Consider the following 21,467-nt stretch of genomic DNA (forward strand, 5'->3'; position numbering starts at 1 on the left):
GGCCCATTCGGCCCGGACCTCATGAGGTCATCATTGGCAGCCGGCACCCGGAGATCTTGGGCTGGTACAACCATCGTTCTGGGACATCTGGAATGCCGACACACAGTGGCCCGCTTTTCTCCCGCCAGTATCCCCATTCCTTTCTCCTTTCCAAAAATAGGACGCCTTTCCCCAGTCGCCCAAATTGGAAAATTTGCGTGCGGCATAATGCAAAGAAAAGAGGTTTTGTTCCTTCTTGTTCTCGTCATAACTGAATTGCTGTTGGTGAGGGAGGGGTATGGGCACTGGGGGGGAGTTAAACATTTTTGTGAGGAAATTACTAGACCTACTGGTCTGTACTTGGGTCTAGGCAAACTACAACTCGTTAGCTACCCTCATTTTCTTCGTTCAGGATCTCAAAATGTCATTGGCCAATTGCACGAAGCTAAAGAAAAGAACTGTCTGTGTCTGTCCTCCCCGGCTCATTATATTACTTATTCTAGAGGGTTAAAAAGATTGAGGATGATAATGAAATTACTGTGGGAAAGTTGTGGCCAAGTTTCGCATGACACTGGATAACAGATAAACAGAAAGGCAGGGATTTCATCAGCTCTGTCCATATGACAGCTGGCTAAGTGGCATTAGCCCCACCCAGATGATGGCAGATGAAGAGCCATTAGCCCCACCCAGAAGACTGCACTGATGATAGTAATGGACTGAAAAATTTGCATCCGTGTTTTTTGGTATCTTTAATTATGCACTGCAAAAATAACAAACAATACTTTCCTAAATTTTGGCTTATAAACACTGCTGAATCCCAGTGTGTGGGTCTGTCTACAAAGTACAGGTTATGAGGAGCAGTCCTTCAAATAAATAAATAAATAAAATCACTATGAATGAGAAGCTCAGCATCAGTCAGACGTTCCATCAGAGCAACAGGCCCCCAGTACTTCACAAGCCTTGAGGCCTAATGCCACCATTTAATGTGCTCTTTCTGACAGATGTAGGCAACAGCACAGGGGCACAGCAGATAGGGTTTCAGAGTCCAATCATTAACCAAGCTGCTTTATTTCAAAAAAACATGCTCGGCAGGCCTTTCAGACTGTATCCACAACACTATTTTAAAGCCATATCCCAGGATGCTTTGCACAGATCCAGTTGTGGTATTCTGCAACCACAGACCTTATACTGTCAGGCCTAGAGAATGGCATGGCTCTGGAGGAAATATGGAATAATCTGGTAATCTCAAACTATTCCTCCATTTTCCCCCAAAGCCTGCGGACAAAGACAGCCTTTGTGGCTCTGTATTCGTAAAGGCTCACTTAATGAACCCTTAACTCACAATCACAAAATCAATCAAAAACACATTCAACTAATAAACCGCGATGTTCAGCTGAGGCCGCCTTTTAAAGGGCTCTTTCTGAGGCAGACTTTGCATCACATTCACACAGTAAATAAAATGCTACTGTATGTTGCTGTCTGTAGTCTGTTGGTAGTGTATGATCATGAACAACATTAAACCAGCGCTTTGGTGCAGGCATGCAGTACACCTTCACAGAATGGCCATAAAACCCTCAATTGTTAAAAAAGACTAAAACAAGCAATAAATGAACAATACACCAGTAATACATAATGATATTCCTTTGCAAACGGGAATATGAATAAAGAGAATGAATGGAATGAGGGCAGAACACGTTAACAAAGTAAATTATGCAACAAAAAAAGACATTTCTCCAGTGTCTGATATGTGGAAATACTGTCTCTATCGGACTCAAATAGACTTAAATATCCACAGCAAACAGCCAAAGGCAAACAGCTTGTGAAGGCCAGACAAATATTTGATAAGTAGAGGGATCGTGCCTGTGGCCTACAAGAGCAGGACCGACTGTATACTGTATGCACTATGGTTCAGTCTCTCTTTCTCTTTTCCTCTCTCTCTCTCCCTCTCTATTCCCCCCTCTCTCCCTCTCTCTCTCTCTCTCTCTCTCTCTTTCCCCAAGCTCCAGGGAGCAGATGTGTTGTTCACATGCCACGGTGTGCACAGGGAATCTGCAAACAATAGCCATGAGCTAACAAAGGTCGCCTTTCGCAATAGACTGGCTATCAGTCTGGAGTGGAGACAGCCGTGCTGTAAGCCCCGTCCACACCATAGAGTGCAGAGTTCAGTGATCTACACTCAGCGCGCAGTCCCAGAGTGCCCTGGGAGCCCAGCCCCCTGGTGCGGTCCCATCCGGCAGTAAGCGAGTTCATGTGCGTGCGAGGGTGCCACTACAATGCTATTCTAATGTGTAAATAAGCCATTTACATGAGTTTAAGAATTCTCTCTGACCTTACCTTAACCTGACAGTTGGAGTAAACAAGTTCAATCCTATTATCCTAATAATATACATGGACCTGGAGAGCAAACCTGCAGGGTCAGGGCACTAATGCAGTTTCCAAGGCTTAGATAACGCACTGCATCATCACAGGGCCACCCTACAATCCCCATTCTCTCCCTGAGAACAGCACTGCAACGTGCATCTGTTTGCTCTGAAGAACCACGGTGCGTGAAATAACTGAAAACTTTCAACTTTAAAAAACTAAAACATGTTTTAGTCCAAGTGGTCTTTTTATCAAAATAATTAGTTCCCATATATATATAAATATATATATATATATATATATATATATATATATATATATTTTAAAAAAAACTAAAACATTTTGTAGTGAAAGGGTGAACTTTAATTTATCAGCCTTTAAATTGTAAATATCATGCATTAATAATCGCATGAAATGTACTGTAGCATGTTCTAGAATACTCTGTTCAGCATATGATCCAGCAAACACACCAGCAGCGTCCTTTTCCATTTCCAGGGCTGAGCTGAAGGCATGCACTGTAAGGAATCTCATCTGTCTCTATGTATTTTACAACAGAACTGCATTAGCCCCCAGGCCAGAAACAGACAAAATGAGCTTTAATAAATCATTAGAGCTCATTAATTATATCTGCGGTTGAAGCAATAACCAACTGTCTGTGTTTACAGTTCTTTAGAGTTGTTATTTACCGCAAAGCTTTCTACTGTTTGTTTTTCTCCTCTATGCATTTTTAATGACCTTTTTGAGGAAATGAGCAGTGAGCTTAGCGGATGTGAAATGAGTTGACACTGGAAAGTGTGCTGAGTTCTGTGATATCGCCATTCCTGCCCGAGCATATGGCTGAGATGGGGCTGCTTTAACATATCAAAAAGCCTCAGACGGAATCATTATCCACACAATGTCGAGAAGGCCAGCCTTTAAGGGCACCGTAATTCCTTTCATCCCTCAAGAAACATACATCACGAAAAAAAAAGAAAATCACAAAGACAAATAGTCTGATAGTAGATAGTCTGACAGATATGTCAGCAACAACATTCAGGGACAAATCCATCAGAAGATAATGTTATACGCTTTACATTTCTGCGCGAAATAAAAACACATTTCTAGTTTAAAGGCACGTATAAAAAAAACCCTTATAGCAGCCACATAATTATCACTCAAAAAATGTCATAATTGCATTCCCAGAAGATGTTTAATTGTTTGATTTAGTGCTCTCTGGAAACAGGTTATAAAACGTAAAGATTTCAGAATGAAGTACAAATCTGTAAGGAAGCTGGTGCAATAGCTTTCACACCACACCTGGGTTTGGAATGGCTCAGGTGATAAGGATGCAGTGGGCCCTTTTTGCATGGCACCATGATTAAACCTGCGTAATTAACCCTGTTTTACAGGCTTTGCTGACATTACACCAGTATTCATAATACATATTAGAAAATGTTGACTAAAAATGCAGAATTTTCACGTACATTTTGGTGACATGCTAAAACACTATGATGGACCACCTTAGCCAGAGATGGGTTTTGAATGCCTTCTTTGAGGCAGACAGGCTGAAGATGAACAAGCCCTTGTTCATATCGAGCCAGACAGGCAAGCTTCCTACAGCACGAGCCCACCACGTACAGAAACAAGGCACATCATAATGTGGCCGTGTAATTTTTAATTAAGTTCCCCTTAGTGGCTGCTATTATCTCTGGCTAATGGCATACATTGGCCCTCTCTCATTACAGGAGTGGGTTTTTAACTGGGCCACTTGTTTGATACATTTAGAGTTAATGCACTATGAATATCTCGCGGAGAGTCATCAGGTTTTGCCGAGGGTGTCGAGCAATCTGAATATTCAATAACTTCCGTAATTACATGCGCAATTCATCAGATTCTATCTGATTGCCGGAGAAGGAGAGGGGAAAAAAAGGAAAGAGGTGCAAACAGCTCTGATTCCTGGAGGACAGGGCTCCTAATCACAGAGCTAACATTGTGGCTGGCACTAATTGAAATCTAAATTGAAAGGCTTGGCTCAGGGGGAGAGTGTGTTGGACTGCAGGAGAGGGAGTCTTCACGACGGCTGACCAAAAAAATGAAACCAGCGCCCAGGGAGACCGTGATACCTGATGGATATACAGTGAGGCAGTGGGCCTCCTGATGGAGCGACAGAGGAGCAGAGAGACAGCGGGCCTCCTGATGGAGATACAGAGGAGCATAGAGACAGCGGGCCTCCTGATGGAGCAACAGAGGAGCATAGAGACAGCGGGCCTCCTGATGGAGTTACAGAGGAATATAGCAGGGAGACAGCGGGCCACCTGATTACTAGATTACTGATTACTATCCCCAGAGCACTAGGGAAATCTAGGGAAATCCTCCCAACCCTCAAGGGCCCCTTATTTCCAGCTCTCCCATAAGCCTTCATGCCACATGCCGTCAGAGCGTTTGCCCTCCCCAGACATGGTGTTCCAGGCTGCATACAGTACACACACATATACAAGCCACACCACACCATGCCTTTCATCTGCAGAACAATGTGAATGGGTGCAGAGCGAAGCCACTGCAGAGTGTAAATACGGCGTGGTGGTTCTGAGGGTGGCGGGGTGGAGAGGGTTAATGGGAACACAATGAAAGGCAGGCAATCTGGCTAACAGTATGGGAGCACACAGGGCTGAGTGTATCGCTCCACTCAGGTTGCAGTGGGAGGTTCATTCTCTTTTCAGAGGCGACTGGGGGTGTTACAGAAGAGTGTTCTTCAGTGAAAGAGTGACAAAAAGAGAAGAAAGAAAGAAAGAGCGAGAGAGAGAGTGAGAGAGAGAGATAGAGAGAGAGAGAGCCTTCTCTTGCAAGTTTCTGCCACAAGCAGTTGCTGCCTGAATGCACTCAGTAACATTGGGCTTCGCTTCCTGTTTTTGAGCGGACATGTAAAGCAAGCGGGCGATAATCTGGCCTGCATAGGCGCAGGCTTTGTGGGTATGGATATTTTGTACACTCGGAGGAACACAAAAGTCCTCAATTCACCCCCTCAATTCCTGTTTAGTTTGGTTTTCTACAGCCTTGTGTGATATGTGGCGGTGGTTAAAATTGCAGAAATATGGCTCAAATTTACCAAAAATTGCTAATTAAATACTCAAGCCCATGTTTAGTTGGAAAAATAAAACATACTGCAATTAATTACGATAATATAATTTGCAATATTTTTAGGCATAAGCATATTTTTTTAATGAAATAATATCTATAGTATATAAAGTAACACCTCATATAATGCTATGTCATTTGTTAATAGAGGCTTCCTCTCATGTTTCTCTCAACTGAAGTGGCAATGTTCCAAGATATTCGATCAAATTCAAGATAATCATATCAACAATCTCTCCCTCTTCAGTCCCTTGGAATTGAAACTGGCTTTTGTGTGCTCTGGAATTTTTTCCTGGACTTTATATAAAAAAAAAGAAAAATCCTTTGTGTTCTGGTACTTTAGATGTTCAACATCAGGCAACACAAGAGCTGGAGTGCGCAGTGATACGGGTTTACGCACTTTATAAATCAGAGGACTGATCTGTCCTTTCTCCACACTCCCCCTCCCTCCTGCAAGCCCCACGGTCTGAACATCTTCCCAGAGGTTGGATTAATATTCAGCCCTCAATAGCAGTTAATTAGCAATGCCAGATTCATTAACCCGTATTGCTGTTACGGTGGCCCACACCATAAATTAGCTTAATGCCAGCAGACATATTCCAGTTGTAATAGCAGACATAAAATGTAAGGAGAAACACATATGCCTGTAGATCATAGATCATAACAACTTTGTGGTGGTTTTAGTGGAATAGAGTTCCTTCCTTGCAGATAGACTTTGGCTCGTATTACAAAATCTGTTAATTCATGCTTTTTTTTCTGAAAGAATTATAGCTTGTGAACTTTTAAAATAAATGTGCTCATATAAAGCAGCGGACGTCAGAAAGGGAGCGCGGCGGTGAGTCACTCCGCGCGGCTGCTGACGCGGCGGTCGGGGGTGCGTGCGTACGGGTGCGTGCGTACGGGTGCGTGCGTGCAGGTGGGACCGGACGGGAGATGCCTTATCGGGCCGGAGCGCGCCGTGCCAGAAGCCGAATATTAAAAGTGCAGGAGCCTTCCCTTCCCCACCCTCCCCTCCCCCGAGCCCCCCCCCCGCTCACGCACGCACCGGGGGAGCAGCTGGAGCCGGTCCAAACGGTATCTGACAGCTTACAGGAGAAGTTATGTTTCTTCCAAATCTCCGGTGTAAATCTAGTTTGTGTTTGTTTAGCCGGCCGGTAACGAGTAGGGTTCTGCGGTGCGGCGAGGCGCGGGACGCTCGTCCGGCACTCCTGCGCTTCTCCTCCTCCGCTCCTCCGCCTCTCTCTCTTTCTCTCCCTGCCTTTCAAACGGCCGAGCTGCAGGTATTGGGTTCGGCGTCTGGCCCGGTGACGGTGAACGCACGAAGGTCCGGGGACACAAAGTGCCATTGTGAAGACAGGGGACAGCGACCTTTGCTGTCCTTGGATTACGCACTGACCTTTCATCTCCACAATCCCCCAGTGGTCCTGACTAACAAATCACAGCACAGAGCCTATTAGGCCTGGGATTCCACTTTGTTGTTGAAAAGGGTCTTGTCCTTTCAGAACGTTCCCTTTCTCTCCCGCACTTTCCTCTCTCTATTTTTTGAAGCCAAGGTGGTAGAGGAACACAAGACCATTGTTCCCGCGCAGATGGAAGTTGGAGTTACTACGGCAACAGCTCTAATCCCTCTTTTTACCACCTTCCTTCATATTATTGGCCTATGAAGTGCTACCTTTTAACTCATGGGCTCAGAGGCTGCAGCTAGGGGTGCCACCCCACCCCCACCCCTCACCCCCCACAACGAGCTACGATTTTCACCATACAAGACAATGTGATGAGCTAATCGAAAATGTGCTAAATAATGACATACCCACAGCAAGCATTCGTCCTCCTGAGGCCTGGTCTAAGAATAACAATAATGAGTCCATTATCTGACTTTAAAAAACGCTGCCCTGCCCAGCAAACAGAGAGCGTAATTGTTCTGGTGTTGTCCACACAAGCAACAACCTATTGTGGCCAGCTTGACGGATAAAGGAGTAGTAGAATGGGCGGCATAATGATTGGTGTGCACTGCTGCCGCGGTTCCTACACAACTTCTTTAGAGAGAGAGAGAGAGAGAGAGAGAGAGGGAGAGAGAGAGAGAGAGGGAGAGAGAGAGAAAGAGCGAGAGAGAGAGGGGGGGGAGAAAGAAAGAGCAAGAGAGCGAGAGAGGGAGAAAGAGAGAGAGGGGAGAGAGAGGGAGGGAGATAGAGAGTGAGAGACCTGGATAGACTGCAGATTTTTCATAGCCTGCATGGGTGAAGACAACTGACTTTTTTAAATAGAAAAATGTAATGTTCCTTTAAACTGTTTTATACTGTTTGTTTGCCAAACAATGCCGAAGTAAAACAATAAAATGTCAGGAACAAATATAAAACAAGTTATTCCATCAAACAATTGGCTACAACATTAATACCTGTTTAGTAATAAGTAAGCTATTCGCAGTATAGAGATATGCTAGACACTCACAAATGAATGCAAGCATAGCTTTGTTTTTACAAACACAATTCCACACGCTATTTTGGCGATCGCTGAACTCAACAATCAGAGCTACACTCTTTGCATTTGTGCATCAAAGCAAATGGATGCTAGCCAATCAATGACATGAATGATTTTGTACACAATTCCTTTTAAATTGGAATAACGGAACTGAACTGTCACACCCAAATTGGCCATGATAAAAGTACTACATACTACTTGCCAATGTAATAAACGCTGGATTACTCAAAAAACATTTGTAACAAAAAAAAGAGCGCTATTAGACCATGCTCTCCCCATGACGAAAGTGGCTCACAGACAATGAAAGATCTGCATCTGCAGTTTGTGGTTTTCCGATGCAGATTTTTAAAGTGGCGGGTGAAAAGATTCTTGTATTGAAATTAGTGAGGGTGAAAATGAAACAGGCCCTGGCCTAACTGGAGTCGCACACCTTAAATGAGCTGCATTGTGAGCAGAAGGTGGAGGGGGGGGGGAGGGGGCGAAGCAGGGGGCCCTGCCCCTCCCCAGCCTCTGGCGTGCTTCATTTATCTTCATCTCGTTAGGCTAAATTAATTAACAATCTCAGTGTTACACACTTTCTCTTTTCATTACATCAAATAATGGCGGATGTAGGAGGAGAGGCTCTCTGCTGGGATTAGGAAGGGACCAGAGAGTAACCTCTCTCCTTTCCTCTCTCGCACACAGGCGGCTGTGACAAACACCGCACTTCACTTTCTCCAGCTACAATGCCAATAAAACTCTGCTTTTTCCAACGGAGAGAGACATGGGTCTGTAAAATGTTTTTTTTTGTTTTACTGAATAGTTATTTTTTAAAAAACTGATATCATACTGACTTACTGTATTTTTGTGTGAAACCTAACCTCCTTTAGCTACATCGCAGATGTCCTGCTCAGTATGGAATTACATGATTTACATGTGATACAGCACAGGGGCTTTCTAACGTGGAGTTTTAAGCTCAACTGTCATTATTTTGGATACGTTGTGAAAAAGGTGGAACATTCAATTATTTACACAAGCTAATGTCACAAGTGCTTAATGTTGAAATGGGTTTTTTTTGCTTCTGGGAACCTTAACATGTCTCTCAGAATGAGAACTACCGTTTATGAGTTGTAGCTTACATCAAAATACATAATTATTTTGACAACCGTAATAGGGCACAGTACATAAAGGCAGTTAGAAATACCATGACTCACTAATAAAAAAAGACCCAATTTTAATGTGGAAAGAATTCACAGAAAGAGTGCTTTCTTTTTCCACACTTGGGTAAAAACTGAGGGACTGAAAGCCTCTTCCTTAAATAGTGTCGTGTAACAGGCGCACTAGCACTAGCACTCCGATTCAATTCACAGTTTTAAGAGCCGGGGAAAGCCAACATGTTCTTTTGTGAAAGCTATGCAAGGGAAAAAAAACTGAAAATGAGAACGATGTATTACTTGCTTGAAGTGCGAACTTTGAGTTGCTCCACTATAGTTTCATACTTTCACATATTTGCACTTGACAGAGCCCCTTTTGACCTCATGCAGTTGCTTAATAAAATATGTTGCGGTACACTTAAGAAACATTCTTTCGCTCTTTCTCCATCTCTCCCGCTCCTTCGCTCCCTCCCTCCCTCCCTGGAACACAATAAGCGCGGGCGGAGTGAGAGGGCAGGACCCAGGGAAGAGCTCGGCGGTAATCTGGGCCTGATTGTTGCGGCCGGCTCCTCCGATGCCCCGGCGCGCGTGTGCGATATCTCCACACTGACGCCTCTTTCTCCCTTAATTAAAACAGACATTGACAGAAGGGTGTGGATTAAGACTGTAATGTTGCTTTTACTCAAGATTAATCGCGGCTCCTTCTCGTCGGGGGGAGACAGCGACAGAGAAGAACAAAAGAAAATTGTTACGTAACCGAGCCTTTTGCACTGGGTCAAAGGTCAAGAGATTTTTTTTCACAGCTTTTCCTCTGGCTCCTCCCCTCTCAGTTCGACAGGGTTGACCGCTGCCGCTCCTGACCCAACAGGTGGCCAGAGCCCAACACAATCCCACAACCCCCTGCTCTCAATCCCACAACCCCCCACCCACAGGTATTAGGAAGAGAAAGGAGGAAGGTGACATGCTGAAAATAATCCAACACTTGCCCCTAACTCATCCTCCCGCTAAGAGCTAAAATAGGAAGTACATTACACAACCTCTACTTAAAGTGCAATAGACAATTGAAATGGATTCGTTACCAATGCCATATTTCATGGTTTGAAATATCCTTGAGATGAAAAGCTCCTGGGGGTCAAATTAAATCCAACCACAAGTCCCTGAGCTGAAGTAAGACTTTCTTCTTCTCTTAGCTAGTTTTATTTTCGAGCACGATTCAATGCCTTCTCCTACCCGCAGGCTGTTCACATCGCTAGCACACCCTCTGCATATTTGGGAGAACGCAGAGGGTAAGCTCTCTTTTTGAGTAATGCTGACTACAGGCAGACCCTCAGGGTCTGATCATCCAGAGGACAGGAGCATAACATCTACCTACAGACCGTCTACCTACAGACCATCTACCTACCAGAACATCTACCTACAGACCAGAAATCCTGGGCAGAGCAAGCGCTAGTTGCATTCATGACCAATCTTTTTCTCTCTCTCCACACCATCAATCCAATTTCGTTGGCCATAGATTAGATAATATTTACAGGCAGCGAACAGGTTAAGAAATTCAGTAATTTCTTTATTTTTCCATTAATACACAACCTTTTTTTAAATTTTTATTCTACACAATTAACCCAATATAGATAAGCTAAATAAATGATCTTATAGCTATGGACAGCAAAACAGGTTAGGCAGTTAGCTACATAAAATATATATACTATGGACAAAAATAGATTAAAAAATATGTGTAAAGTGTATAATGAAACAGAATACACAATTACAAATTGAGATAAAACATCTGTCTGATGTTTTCAATTTACTGACTATGTACCATTTGGAAAATCTAACAATGCGTAATTATGACATTTATGGTAAGTGTAGTAGAGTATGATCATTCTGATTGCATGGTAGGTATCTGCTTTTTTTGGTTGTTGTTAAATGAGAAAAAAACTTTTAAATACTTTTCCATGTGTAACAATTATAATCATACTGTGTAATTATTGTTAAGGATTTTGGTGTGAATTTTGTTTTAGGGCTATGCTCCCATTTTTCTTAAAAGTAGCCAGGATTATATTTTGTAATTATATATATATATATATTTTAAATATTCTATATCTATATCATTTCGATGGTTGCCACATGCTCATGTAAAATAGCTTAAAACTATACTGCATTTGTTTGCATTCATAACTCAAAAATAAAAAACAGCACTAGCGATGAAATGAATTCTCTCCCAGCGCTAAATTAATATCGTATTTCTGGTCAGTTTCCCAGTCCGACAGACCTCCTACCTACAGAGTTAATTTAATAAGGCGAGAGGCCAGATGCGGATCAGAAGGATGGCCGTTACCTTTGAGGGGCCGCGGCAGCCCGCCTCGGTTCTCAGGTTAAATGAATGAATGTAAATGCGCCAGGAGGACTTCACGAGCCAATCAAACGCACCGGAGCGGCGGCCTCTCCCCGGGCCCCCTCTCAGCAGCGGCTGGAGCCGGCGCGCTCCGAGCGCGGCAACGTGATCAAACCTTCACGCCTCATTTCCCCGGAGCGGCGGACGATCCGAGCCCAGATCATCTGGGCACCGGGGTAATCTTCAAAAGGAGCACCAATCACTCATTTCCAGCCCCGCAAATTCGAGGTGTCACTTTCCACCCGTCCGAGCGTTAAGAGGGAGGTTCTGCGCGCCCCTCCTCGCTTCGCCGGCCTTAACAAGGCCTGCGGAAGCTCATCCCTCCGTCCCCGCGTAGGTCGTGCTTCTCCCTCCATGTGACGGCCCACTGAGCGTTGTCTAAATATTTCCACAGACGGATTACTGGGGCCCGCATCCCGAAGGGCCGAACGGCTACATAATACAGACGCAAAGTCTTTCATTTATTACAGCCAAACTCAAGTGAGGGAGGAAAACCGCAAATGCACCTGCACGCTGTCCGCACTTACGCTCGCTAAACGCTACAGTAGTGCTATCAAGTGCATTTATCACATATAGTTTCTTGTCCAGGGACATGAGTCCTCATCGGGGCCATTAGATACCAGTACTTTGAGGGGACAGTACAGCTAAAGTGAAACTGAGGCATTTCCTCGAGCCTCGCTTTCAGAATTAGATTTACCAAAAAACAAACCAAAACCCCCGCTGCGGGCGATATGTGTCATACCACAATGCCCTTCATTCGATTAGGTTAAGAAGTGTTGGAAAGGAATCGGCATAAATCTAATCAAACAAATGACCTCCGTTACACTTAAGCAATCAATCCGAGGAGAGAGGGGGAGAGAGAGAGAGGGGGGAAAAAGAGAAAGCGAAGGGGAAAAGCGCGGCGCTATCAAAGCAGATCCATTAGGTTCAGTAAGTTTTGGCTGACAGCAGCTGTAAAAGGCAGATGCTACAGCGGGTCTTAATGAGACGGCCGTAATTAGGGAGCAACACTCGGGCCCAGGAGAAGGTAACTCACCAGAAGAGCAGGGAATGGTAAAGCTACTTACTGCTATTTATTTCCTCCCAGCAATGACAGCACAAATTCTTAATTAGAATCGCAGGATGGCGAGGGCGGGCGGGCGGGCGGGGGGGAGAGAGAGAGAGAGAGAGAGAGAGACGGAGACTTCGGGTCGTTCGGCTCGGCATACTGGTTCAAACGCACGGAATAAAACCGTATGCCCCGTGCTCAAACCCCTCCCCACCCACACCCACACTCACACTCACACACACACACACACACACACGTGCACACACACACACACGTACCGCACTACCACCACCTGTACGGAGCTGAAAGGACAAACAAGCACATGCAATACGAGCAACAAAAACAACCCAGCCGTGAACGGGCCGGTTGTGAAATGCGTCATGTGCGATTCTGGGCTGGTGAAATGAAGTGCTTTCAGTTTTACTGTATGGGAAGCAGACAGAAGCCCTGTGAGCATGCCGGTGTTACATGGGGGGGGGTGGTGATAAGCAGAGGGCCGAGAGTGTGAGTCAGGGCTGGGGTGGGGGCTGGGGGGGGGTGCAGGGGCGACCCTGGCAATTCACTGACAAAAACACAGAGTCCAGGATTCATTGTTTCCTTCTCGCCGGATCAAACGGAAGGTGTCGGGTCGGGTGGGAGCTGTGATTGGACAGATGAGTTTGACCCCTCCCCCCCATGACAGTGACAAAAACAGAGATAAACTAACCTCAGGAAAAAGCTGCTACGAGGAGAGGCCTCCATGGCTGCTGTGGGAGGAGTCTGCGACAGGAGAAACGCACAGAGAGCCACTGTAACTCTGCACAGAAACACACACACACTCAGACACACACACACAGAGCCACTGTAACTCTGCACAGAAACACACACACACACACACAGAGCCACTGTAACTCTGCACAGAAACACACACACACACACACACACACACACCAGAGCCACTGTAACTCTGCACAGAAACACACACACTCACACACACACAAACACAGAGAGCCGAGCCACTGTAACTCTGCACAGAAACACACACACACACACACAGAGCCACTGTAACTCTGCACAGAAACACACACACACACACAGAGCCACTGTAACTCTGCACAGAAACACACACACACACTCAGACACACACACACAGAGCCGCTGTAACTCTGCACAGAAACACACACACATTGAGACACACACACACACAGAGCCACTGTAACTCTGCACAGAAACACACACACTCTCTCACACACACACACACACACAGCCAGTGTAACTCTGCACAGAAACACACACACACTCACATACACACACACACACACAGCCACTGTAACTCTGCACAGAAACACACACACACACACCCACACACACACACCAGAGCCACTGTAACTCTGCACAGAAACACACACACACACAGAGCCACTGTAACTCTGCACAGAAACACACACACACACACACACACACACAGAGCCACTGTAACTCTGCACAGAAACACACACACACACACACACACACACAGCCACTGTAACTCCACACAGAAAACACACACACACTCACACACACACACACTGCAGCAATGCAACAAGTAAGTCTTTAAATAACAAGTGCGCAGCCACAGCGGAAGGAGCGTTCTGTGTTCTCTTACATCATTAATTATACGCTGTGTTCAGAGGATATGTGCAGGCGAGGCTGCTAGCCCAGGCTGATGATACGTTAGCGCTGCACAGAGGAGCCTTTTCCACACAGGCCCATCTGAGGCAGCGCTGACGGTCCTGCGGTGGGCCAGCTGCCGTCCATGTGTGCGCCGGGGGTCACCGCGGCTTCCAGGGGCCCCCGACCGCACGCGGGGCCCCTCCGCTGCCACCACACCACTGGGAGGGGGGTGATGTCACTGCTCAAAGCTTAACCTTGCAATTTGGGGGAACACGTGTTTGGGAAATTGTGCCAAACGGTTTTCCCGTTGGCTTCTGGTGTTGTTTTGATTTGTTTTTTTAGAAACTCTGTTTTGCGTACCCTTTTGTCATTTCCCTCTATAATTTCTGCCTACTTTTCTTTTGTTTCATTTTTTTTTGGAACATTCAAACTCCACACTGTAGCATGAGGCGAAACTAGACTGAACCGAAAATACATTTGCTGTGTGCCCTGCTATGTAAAACAAGAATATTTAAATGATTTGCAACAGAAAATTACAAAGCAAAAAAAAAAAGTGCTTGCACAATACTACTGTAACCAGCAGCTGCCGGAAACAGTGATGTGACAGAATGTTACTGAAGCACTCTCTCATTTTACTGTCTGTGCCTACCACATTGAGAATTTCAGTCACTACCTCAAACTTACGTTCTACAGTTTCTTTTTCTCGCTCTGTTAACAGTACCTTCCAAAAAGCACTGTCAAACTAAAGAAAATCACAACAAAAAAAAAACTGCACCCTAAATCATTTTTTTTTACATGCATTTCATTTGTCATTTTCCCTCTCCACCCTGCTGCTCGTCAAGTTCTCACTTTCTCTCCTCTTTTTTCTCTTCCTCTGTTTTAACGTGACTCTCTCTCCCTCTTCCGCCCTCTTTCTCTTTCTCTGAGAAAATGGAAAGAGTGAGCTGGAGCCCAAGGACGGTGCGTCTTTCAGGCTGGTGCTCTCCTCGCCATGGCGTGAGCCCCGCGGGGACCTGCCAGCTCCGCGCCGAGACTTTCCGCACTCCAGCGCCCGGCTGGGTGTGATAGCAGGCGTCGCCGTGGTGACAACGCGAGAAAACAACAGCGAAGAGCCGAGCAGGGCTGACCGACCGTGCTTCCTCCGCGCTCCGAGGAAGTGTGAGAAACACACGGTATCCTCTGCGCGTCCTCTGCCCCGACTCCGCCTCAACCCGGCGCCACCGCCCGGCACTCTCGGAAAACGCTTCCGAAAGGAGCCCTGCGATTCCGCAGGAGAACCCTGTGTATTTCAGGGGTTTGGGGGAAATGGTTCTTCGACTGGGAGCTTTCACACCCGTGATACACTTCCATAAAGAACTAGAAAGGACTATGGAGACAAGTCAATGAACTCTGAGAGTGTGCATCAGCTTAATTTCAGAAAACTTTAACAGAGCAGAACAGTGCAGAGGCAGCTTATCTGGGTGAGAAGGACTGTTTTTGAGGGAGCATTTTTCCACCCTCAGCCCCTCCCCAACGACCGAGCAAGAGAGTGCCGATCCCCCACCTCTACATCTGAGTGAGCCCTACAGCTCTGCCGTGTAGTGCAGATGAGGGGACTCCCATGCGCACGCACTCAAACACGGCGCGCCAGCTCAATCCCGCTCCCCAGACCGGTAAGGGCCCGCACGGTTCCCAAAAACCCAAAAAACCCACACAGGAGCTAACTCCAAAGTGGCGAGTGAAAAGCAGGACTGGGTCTGAATGTTTCTGTTGAAACGTGAGGGGTGGTTTCAGAGGGGCGCCAGCGTGCTTCAAGGGCAGGGCCCGCCTGCGTGGGGCGCGGGGCGCGGGGTGCAGATGCCGGACGGCGCTGGAAGGCTGAGCGCCGGCCGCACGTGTGCGTACGCTCCGGGCCTTTTGGAGGAGCCGCCTGCTGCCAAGCCCCGCTCGCATCCAGCCTCCGCTCCCCCGCCATCTGCAGCCAACGTGCTCCGCTAGAGCAGGACCATATGGACCAGCGGCTCGCCATTAACACTCGCCTCTGCCTCTCCCCCTAACCGTGTACAATTAACACAGCTGCTTCTGCACCTTAACGCACGAGTCTGACCCACCACTGCTATGAAACAGATGCTCCGGTACCTTAACACTGAGTCTAACCCACCGCTGTTAACACCGCCGAAGCCGCCTCTCAAATTTACGTGTAACACGAAGCACGCTTCAGACATTCAGTCTGCAAAATAATGCTGCTTCAGAACTGACTACACTGGAAGTGTTCAACTGAACCAAGTGCTCAGTGGGAGAGGAATGACATCTCTGTGCAAGTGGGTCAGTCAGAGAAGTGATATTAAAGCCCTTTACTTTGTACAGCAGGGACTGGAAGAGGAGCATACACCAGCAAAGGTGCAAGGGCGTGGCACTTGCCCTGTCTGAGGGGGCAGAGAGTGGGCGGGGCAGGCCACCGCTAAGGCGACAAGAGCCGACCTCCCTATTTGCAGGCTGAGACGCCGCTGATGAAATCTGGAAAGCTGCAACCCCTCGTCATGTAGCGGCCACGGCACTGCCTTCCTCTCGGAGTCACGCCAGGACCTCACCCACAGGCTACAGAGCCACTCTTTTACACACAGAGTGTTGGAGCGTGCTGGGAGTAGCCTGCACAGGACAGACAGACAGACAGACTACCGCCCTGGGGACCAGACCCGACCGAACAGGTCACAGGAAGTGTATGTTTGTTCTCCTCAGAACCTTAGAGACTGTCTGGAAATTACATATCATAACATATCAACATTCTACTGTCAGAACCAAGACAGACACAGCTACAGTACATAATACACCCCAGTATACAGTTACTCACAGCATTTAAATGTTGCACTACTCTCCTCAGGTTATAGCACACATAAACTCAAATACACAGGGCTGGGTGCTGAGTTTTATTGCTCAAATGTCACACTGCACTAAAAGAGAAATTAAACACACAACTGCAGATGTGCTGTTACCATCTGTGGTTACTAATGTGGAATACACAGTAATGTATCTACTCATGTTGCAGAACAAATTTACAAATTTTCATATAATTTATTTTGTTTACTGTGCACTGGGTACAGCATGTACAGGCAAGATGTACAGTGTGAACATAATAAAAAAGAAACAAAAACCATGAATTAATATCATAACAGCGTAAAGATGATATGATAACGTGGAATAAACAATATGCTGAGAGTGTGGCAACAAAAAACATATTTCTGAATATTCTTGAGCTTATGAAGGGCTTTTGACAGGCACAAAAGCTATGATTTTGATGTTAGTCCATCACACAGGCAATCTTCCTAATGCAGGGGTCGCTCTTAAATTCTACAGGTCACAGCTTTCAATAGGCAAAGCATCCGCAGGGAGCGAAAACAGCACTGAAGGCAAAAACACTGCCTGTAGAACTGTGTGCTTGAGTGTCTATCTGAGCTTGTGGAGATCAGGACCCAGTGAGTGTACTTGCCTATGAGTACCTGTATCAGAGTGTGTGTAAATCCTGCATCCCTAGTTGTGAGGACCTGTATCAGAGTGTGAGTGTGTAATCTGTAAATCCCTGCTTGTGAGGACCTGTATCAAATTGTGTTTAAACACTGCATCCCTGCTTGTGAGGACCTGTATCAAAGTGTGAGTGTGTAAACCCTGCATCCCTGCTTGTGAGGACCTGTATCAGAGTGTGTGTAAACCCTGCATCCCTGCTTGTGAGGACCTGTATCAAAGTGTGAGTGTGTAAACCCTGCATCCCTGCTTGTGAGGACCTGTATCAGAGTGTGTGTAAACCCTGCATCCCTGCTTGTGAGGACCTGTATCAGAGTGTGTGTAAACCCTGCATCCCTGCTTGTGAGGACCTGTATCAGAGTGTGTGTAAACCCTGCATCCCTGCTTGTGAGGACCTGTATCAGAGTGTGTGTAAACCCTGCATCCCTGCTTGTGAGGACCTGTATCAGAGTGTGTGTAAACCCTGCATCCCTGCTTGTGAGGACCTGTAACAGAGTGGAAGCACATAATATGTGGACCTCTGCTCCCGAGGACCTGTATCAGAGTAACAGGGTCTGAGTGTTTAAGGTGTCTCCTCTGGGCACTGAGAGGTGTGAAAGGCCTCTGACTAAAAGGAGGGTTGGGGGTTTGGGGGTGTGGGAGAGGCAGATGTCTCAATCCCAGCAGCCCTGCTGTTACAGGTCCAGCAGGTCCCTGGTGTGCACCCCCACCTTCACACTGACAGACAGGAGCACGGGGCATGAAGGCAGGCCTGGCTGAGTGACAGGTAGAAAGGAGCATGACTGACCAATGAGCACCTCCTCTTCCTGCACCTGACCATAACTGAGGGTCCCTGTCACTACACTGCCCACCCCCCCCCCCCCGACCCCCTGTTCCCCGAAGTCTACACTGCCAGATGAGAAGTGAATTCATTTGTGTAAAGCGCTCCAACATGAGGAAGGTGTGTTGAAAGGTGTCTGCTCATGCTTCAAATGAAATGCACTGCTGGTCAGCATTAGCACCTCGGAGCCCACCGCCCGCCTCTCACCCCCAACACTCCTGGGGCTGCGAGTGTGTGTGTGTGTGTGCGTGTGTGTGTGTGTGCATGGGGAGGGGAGGGAGGTAGTGGATTTGCTGTTCACACTGGAATAATTAGAACATGTCAGAAAGAATTAATTTCCTCATTTTTCAAAAGGATACACAGAAATTACCATGTTATTATATGGCAGGGTCCCCGGGAGGATTGTATTAAATTTAATTTCTAGCGCAGCCCACACAACAAATTAAAGTCATAAATAAGATGGAAAGAAGCGAGGCGCAGAGCATATGTTTACGGCAACGAGGGAAGCCAGGGGACCCCAAACAACTATCTTCATTTCATTTTATTTAAATCAGGCCGACAACGTGTGTCTGAATGACAGCGGCTGGCTAATGGGGCCCAGATTACTGCCTGCTCCGTGTTAGCACAGACACACAGCCCCTCTAATAGGTGAGCAGCGCACAGCCTGCCCCTACAGAGAGCAGCTGGCCGCACGGCGTTTCTAATGGAAACATTAACACAGACAAACTTACAAACATTCCCACTCACTGGAAAATAAATAAAGAACAGAAAGAGATCCTGCAGGTTACACATTTTAGTAAAGTGGAAATCAATTACGTTTTTTTTTTTCTTTCCTTTTTTCTCCAGTCTTGTTCACAGAGAAAGTCTCCGGTTTCAGTTAGAAGCGTAAGTATAATAAATAAATAATATGGATAAATAATAACCAGAATTTGATGTTGGAGTTGCATATGGTTCTGTAGTGTAGACGGGATGGAGTGGATTAAGTGAGGTTATTGTGTAATGAAAAATTAATTTCTGAATAAAGACATTTTAGGGAATGTCTTTAGAAAGACATTCACCATTCTTTCTAAATTTCAATTAGATTTAAGCCTTCATTTATAACAAAACATTTTTTTTTCCTTTGACACTGATAGCCAAATGTGATACACTGAAAAATGACAAAATATTTAAAAAGACACAGCATAAGGAAAATATATTTTCATTATAGCTGTAATGTTTGATGAGGTTGTCTCGACAAGGGCTCTCTCTTCTATTCTTAACAGCTGTCTGGCAGCACTTCTCCCAAAATACACAAAAGAAAAGCTAAAATCAAAACTATGGAAAAACAACTTAAGAAATGACTCACTATGGAATTACATTTTTCTGCTGCCATTATCTTTCATGGAGGTCAAATCTGCTACTGTACAAGCACTTCTGCAGCTGGCTGACTATAAATGGCATCCAACAATCCCCTGCAATGCATTGTAGCATTAATCAAATAAATATGTAAGCGCAGCATTATTTGTTGTTTTGGGTAGGATACAGCAACCTGTCAAATAATCTTTACCAACAAAGTAAAAAATAGACAATTGGTGTTGAGACCATCCCTACAAAACTAACCCAGTGAAATACTCAATGCAGCTTGGCTTCCGATCGCAGATTTTATTTTTAAAAAAATCATAATGTTAAACAAGACGAACAGATCCCTTTCAAAGGGAACCCCACAACTAAAACTATACAACCATACAATTCTTAAATCAGCTAACATAACAAACATAATTAAGTCGTAAATATACAGAGCACGACAAATGTCTGTTGTATTTTGGTTTCGTAAACAATGGCTGCGGTCCAATCTGTTTACTGTTTGCCGCTCGTACAAACTTCACAGAGGACGGGGAGAAGTCCCGAGCACAGCAACGGAAGTAAAGCATAACCAATGGATGGGAGGAGCAGTGGTGTTCCAGCAGAACCGCACAACTACACACGTCAGTGACAATGGAGCTGATGCAGCTGCCCGTGCCGTGATTCTTTCAGAGCGGATATAGGGCTGTGACCAGAATAAGATGCTTTGGTAAAATGATTGCCGCATGCAAACCTGAGGTTAAAATATATCAACTATTATTATTATAGTTATTAAGAAGAACAAATTAATAATAAATTAATATTTACTAAATATGACTATGACATATGACTCTAGCCAATACACTCAATGAGCACTTTATTAGGTATTTATTAGACTTATTGAGACTGATGTTGTAGCCTATCCATTTATAGGTTTGATGTGTTGTGTGTTCAGAGAAGCTCTTCTGCATGTATTGTGTGGTTATTTGTGTTACTGTCACCTTCCTGTCGGCTTTGACCAGTCTGGTCTTTCTCCTCTGACCACTCTCATTAACAAAACATTTTCTGCACACAGAACTGCTGATCACTGGAGACTGTTATGTGTGAAAATCCCAGATTTTTAGCAGCTCCTGAGATACACAAACCACCCTGTCTGGCACCAACAATAATTTCACAGCCAAAGTCTCTTACGTCACATTTCTTCCCCATTCTCATATTTGGTCTGAAAAACTTTTATATATTTAGTTCCTGCCACATGATATGATTAAATATTTGCATGAACAAGTCGGGGTACAGGCCTACCTAATAAAGTGCTCAGTGAGTGTATATTCTATAATACAACATGCATAGCCATACATATTTCTCCAAAGAAGACATTCTCTTGGCCATAAACCAATAGGCCTAAACAATACTCAAAAAATTATTAATATAGTACTATTTATGATTATTTAGCAAAAATAATTTTGTATCCTTAAAAAGGTTGCATGGCTAGTTAAGTCATTTTCTGGCTACATTAGCTGAACAGCAACAAACTGGTAACAGCAAGATAATGTTAGCTAGAAAAAAAAACAGCTTTAAAGCATAACACAAAATGATTTGCTGGAAAAATAAGCCACAATATTATAATCTCACCCAGTCCAGTTTTTCTGTGTGGAACACAATAACCTGCATTGCATTCCAAGGTATTTTAATGTC

The 21,467-nt window shown here is 45.3% G+C and overlaps 1 protein-coding gene across 12 annotated transcripts in view; it reads right to left on the minus strand.

The window, feature by feature from the left end:
* Nucleotides 1-21,467, minus strand: part of sox6 (SRY-box transcription factor 6) — a 185,296-nt gene that overhangs the window by 130,749 nt on the left and 33,080 nt on the right. For 6 of the 12 annotated variants that reach the window (XM_061244556.1, XM_061244558.1, XM_061244557.1 and 3 more), the window contains one exon: nucleotides 13,209-13,261. The exons of the other annotated variants lie outside the window; for them this stretch is intronic. In XM_061244556.1, coding sequence (XP_061100540.1) covers nucleotides 13,209-13,243 — 35 coding nt within the window. In that variant the 5' untranslated portion in view covers nucleotides 13,244-13,261. The remainder of the gene's footprint in view (nucleotides 1-13,208; nucleotides 13,262-21,467) is intronic. 12 annotated transcript variants of the gene reach the window in all.

Source organism: Conger conger, chromosome 6 (assembly GCF_963514075.1).
Source record: "Conger conger chromosome 6, fConCon1.1, whole genome shotgun sequence".
Classification (NCBI taxonomy): Eukaryota; Metazoa; Chordata; class Actinopteri; order Anguilliformes; family Congridae; genus Conger; species Conger conger.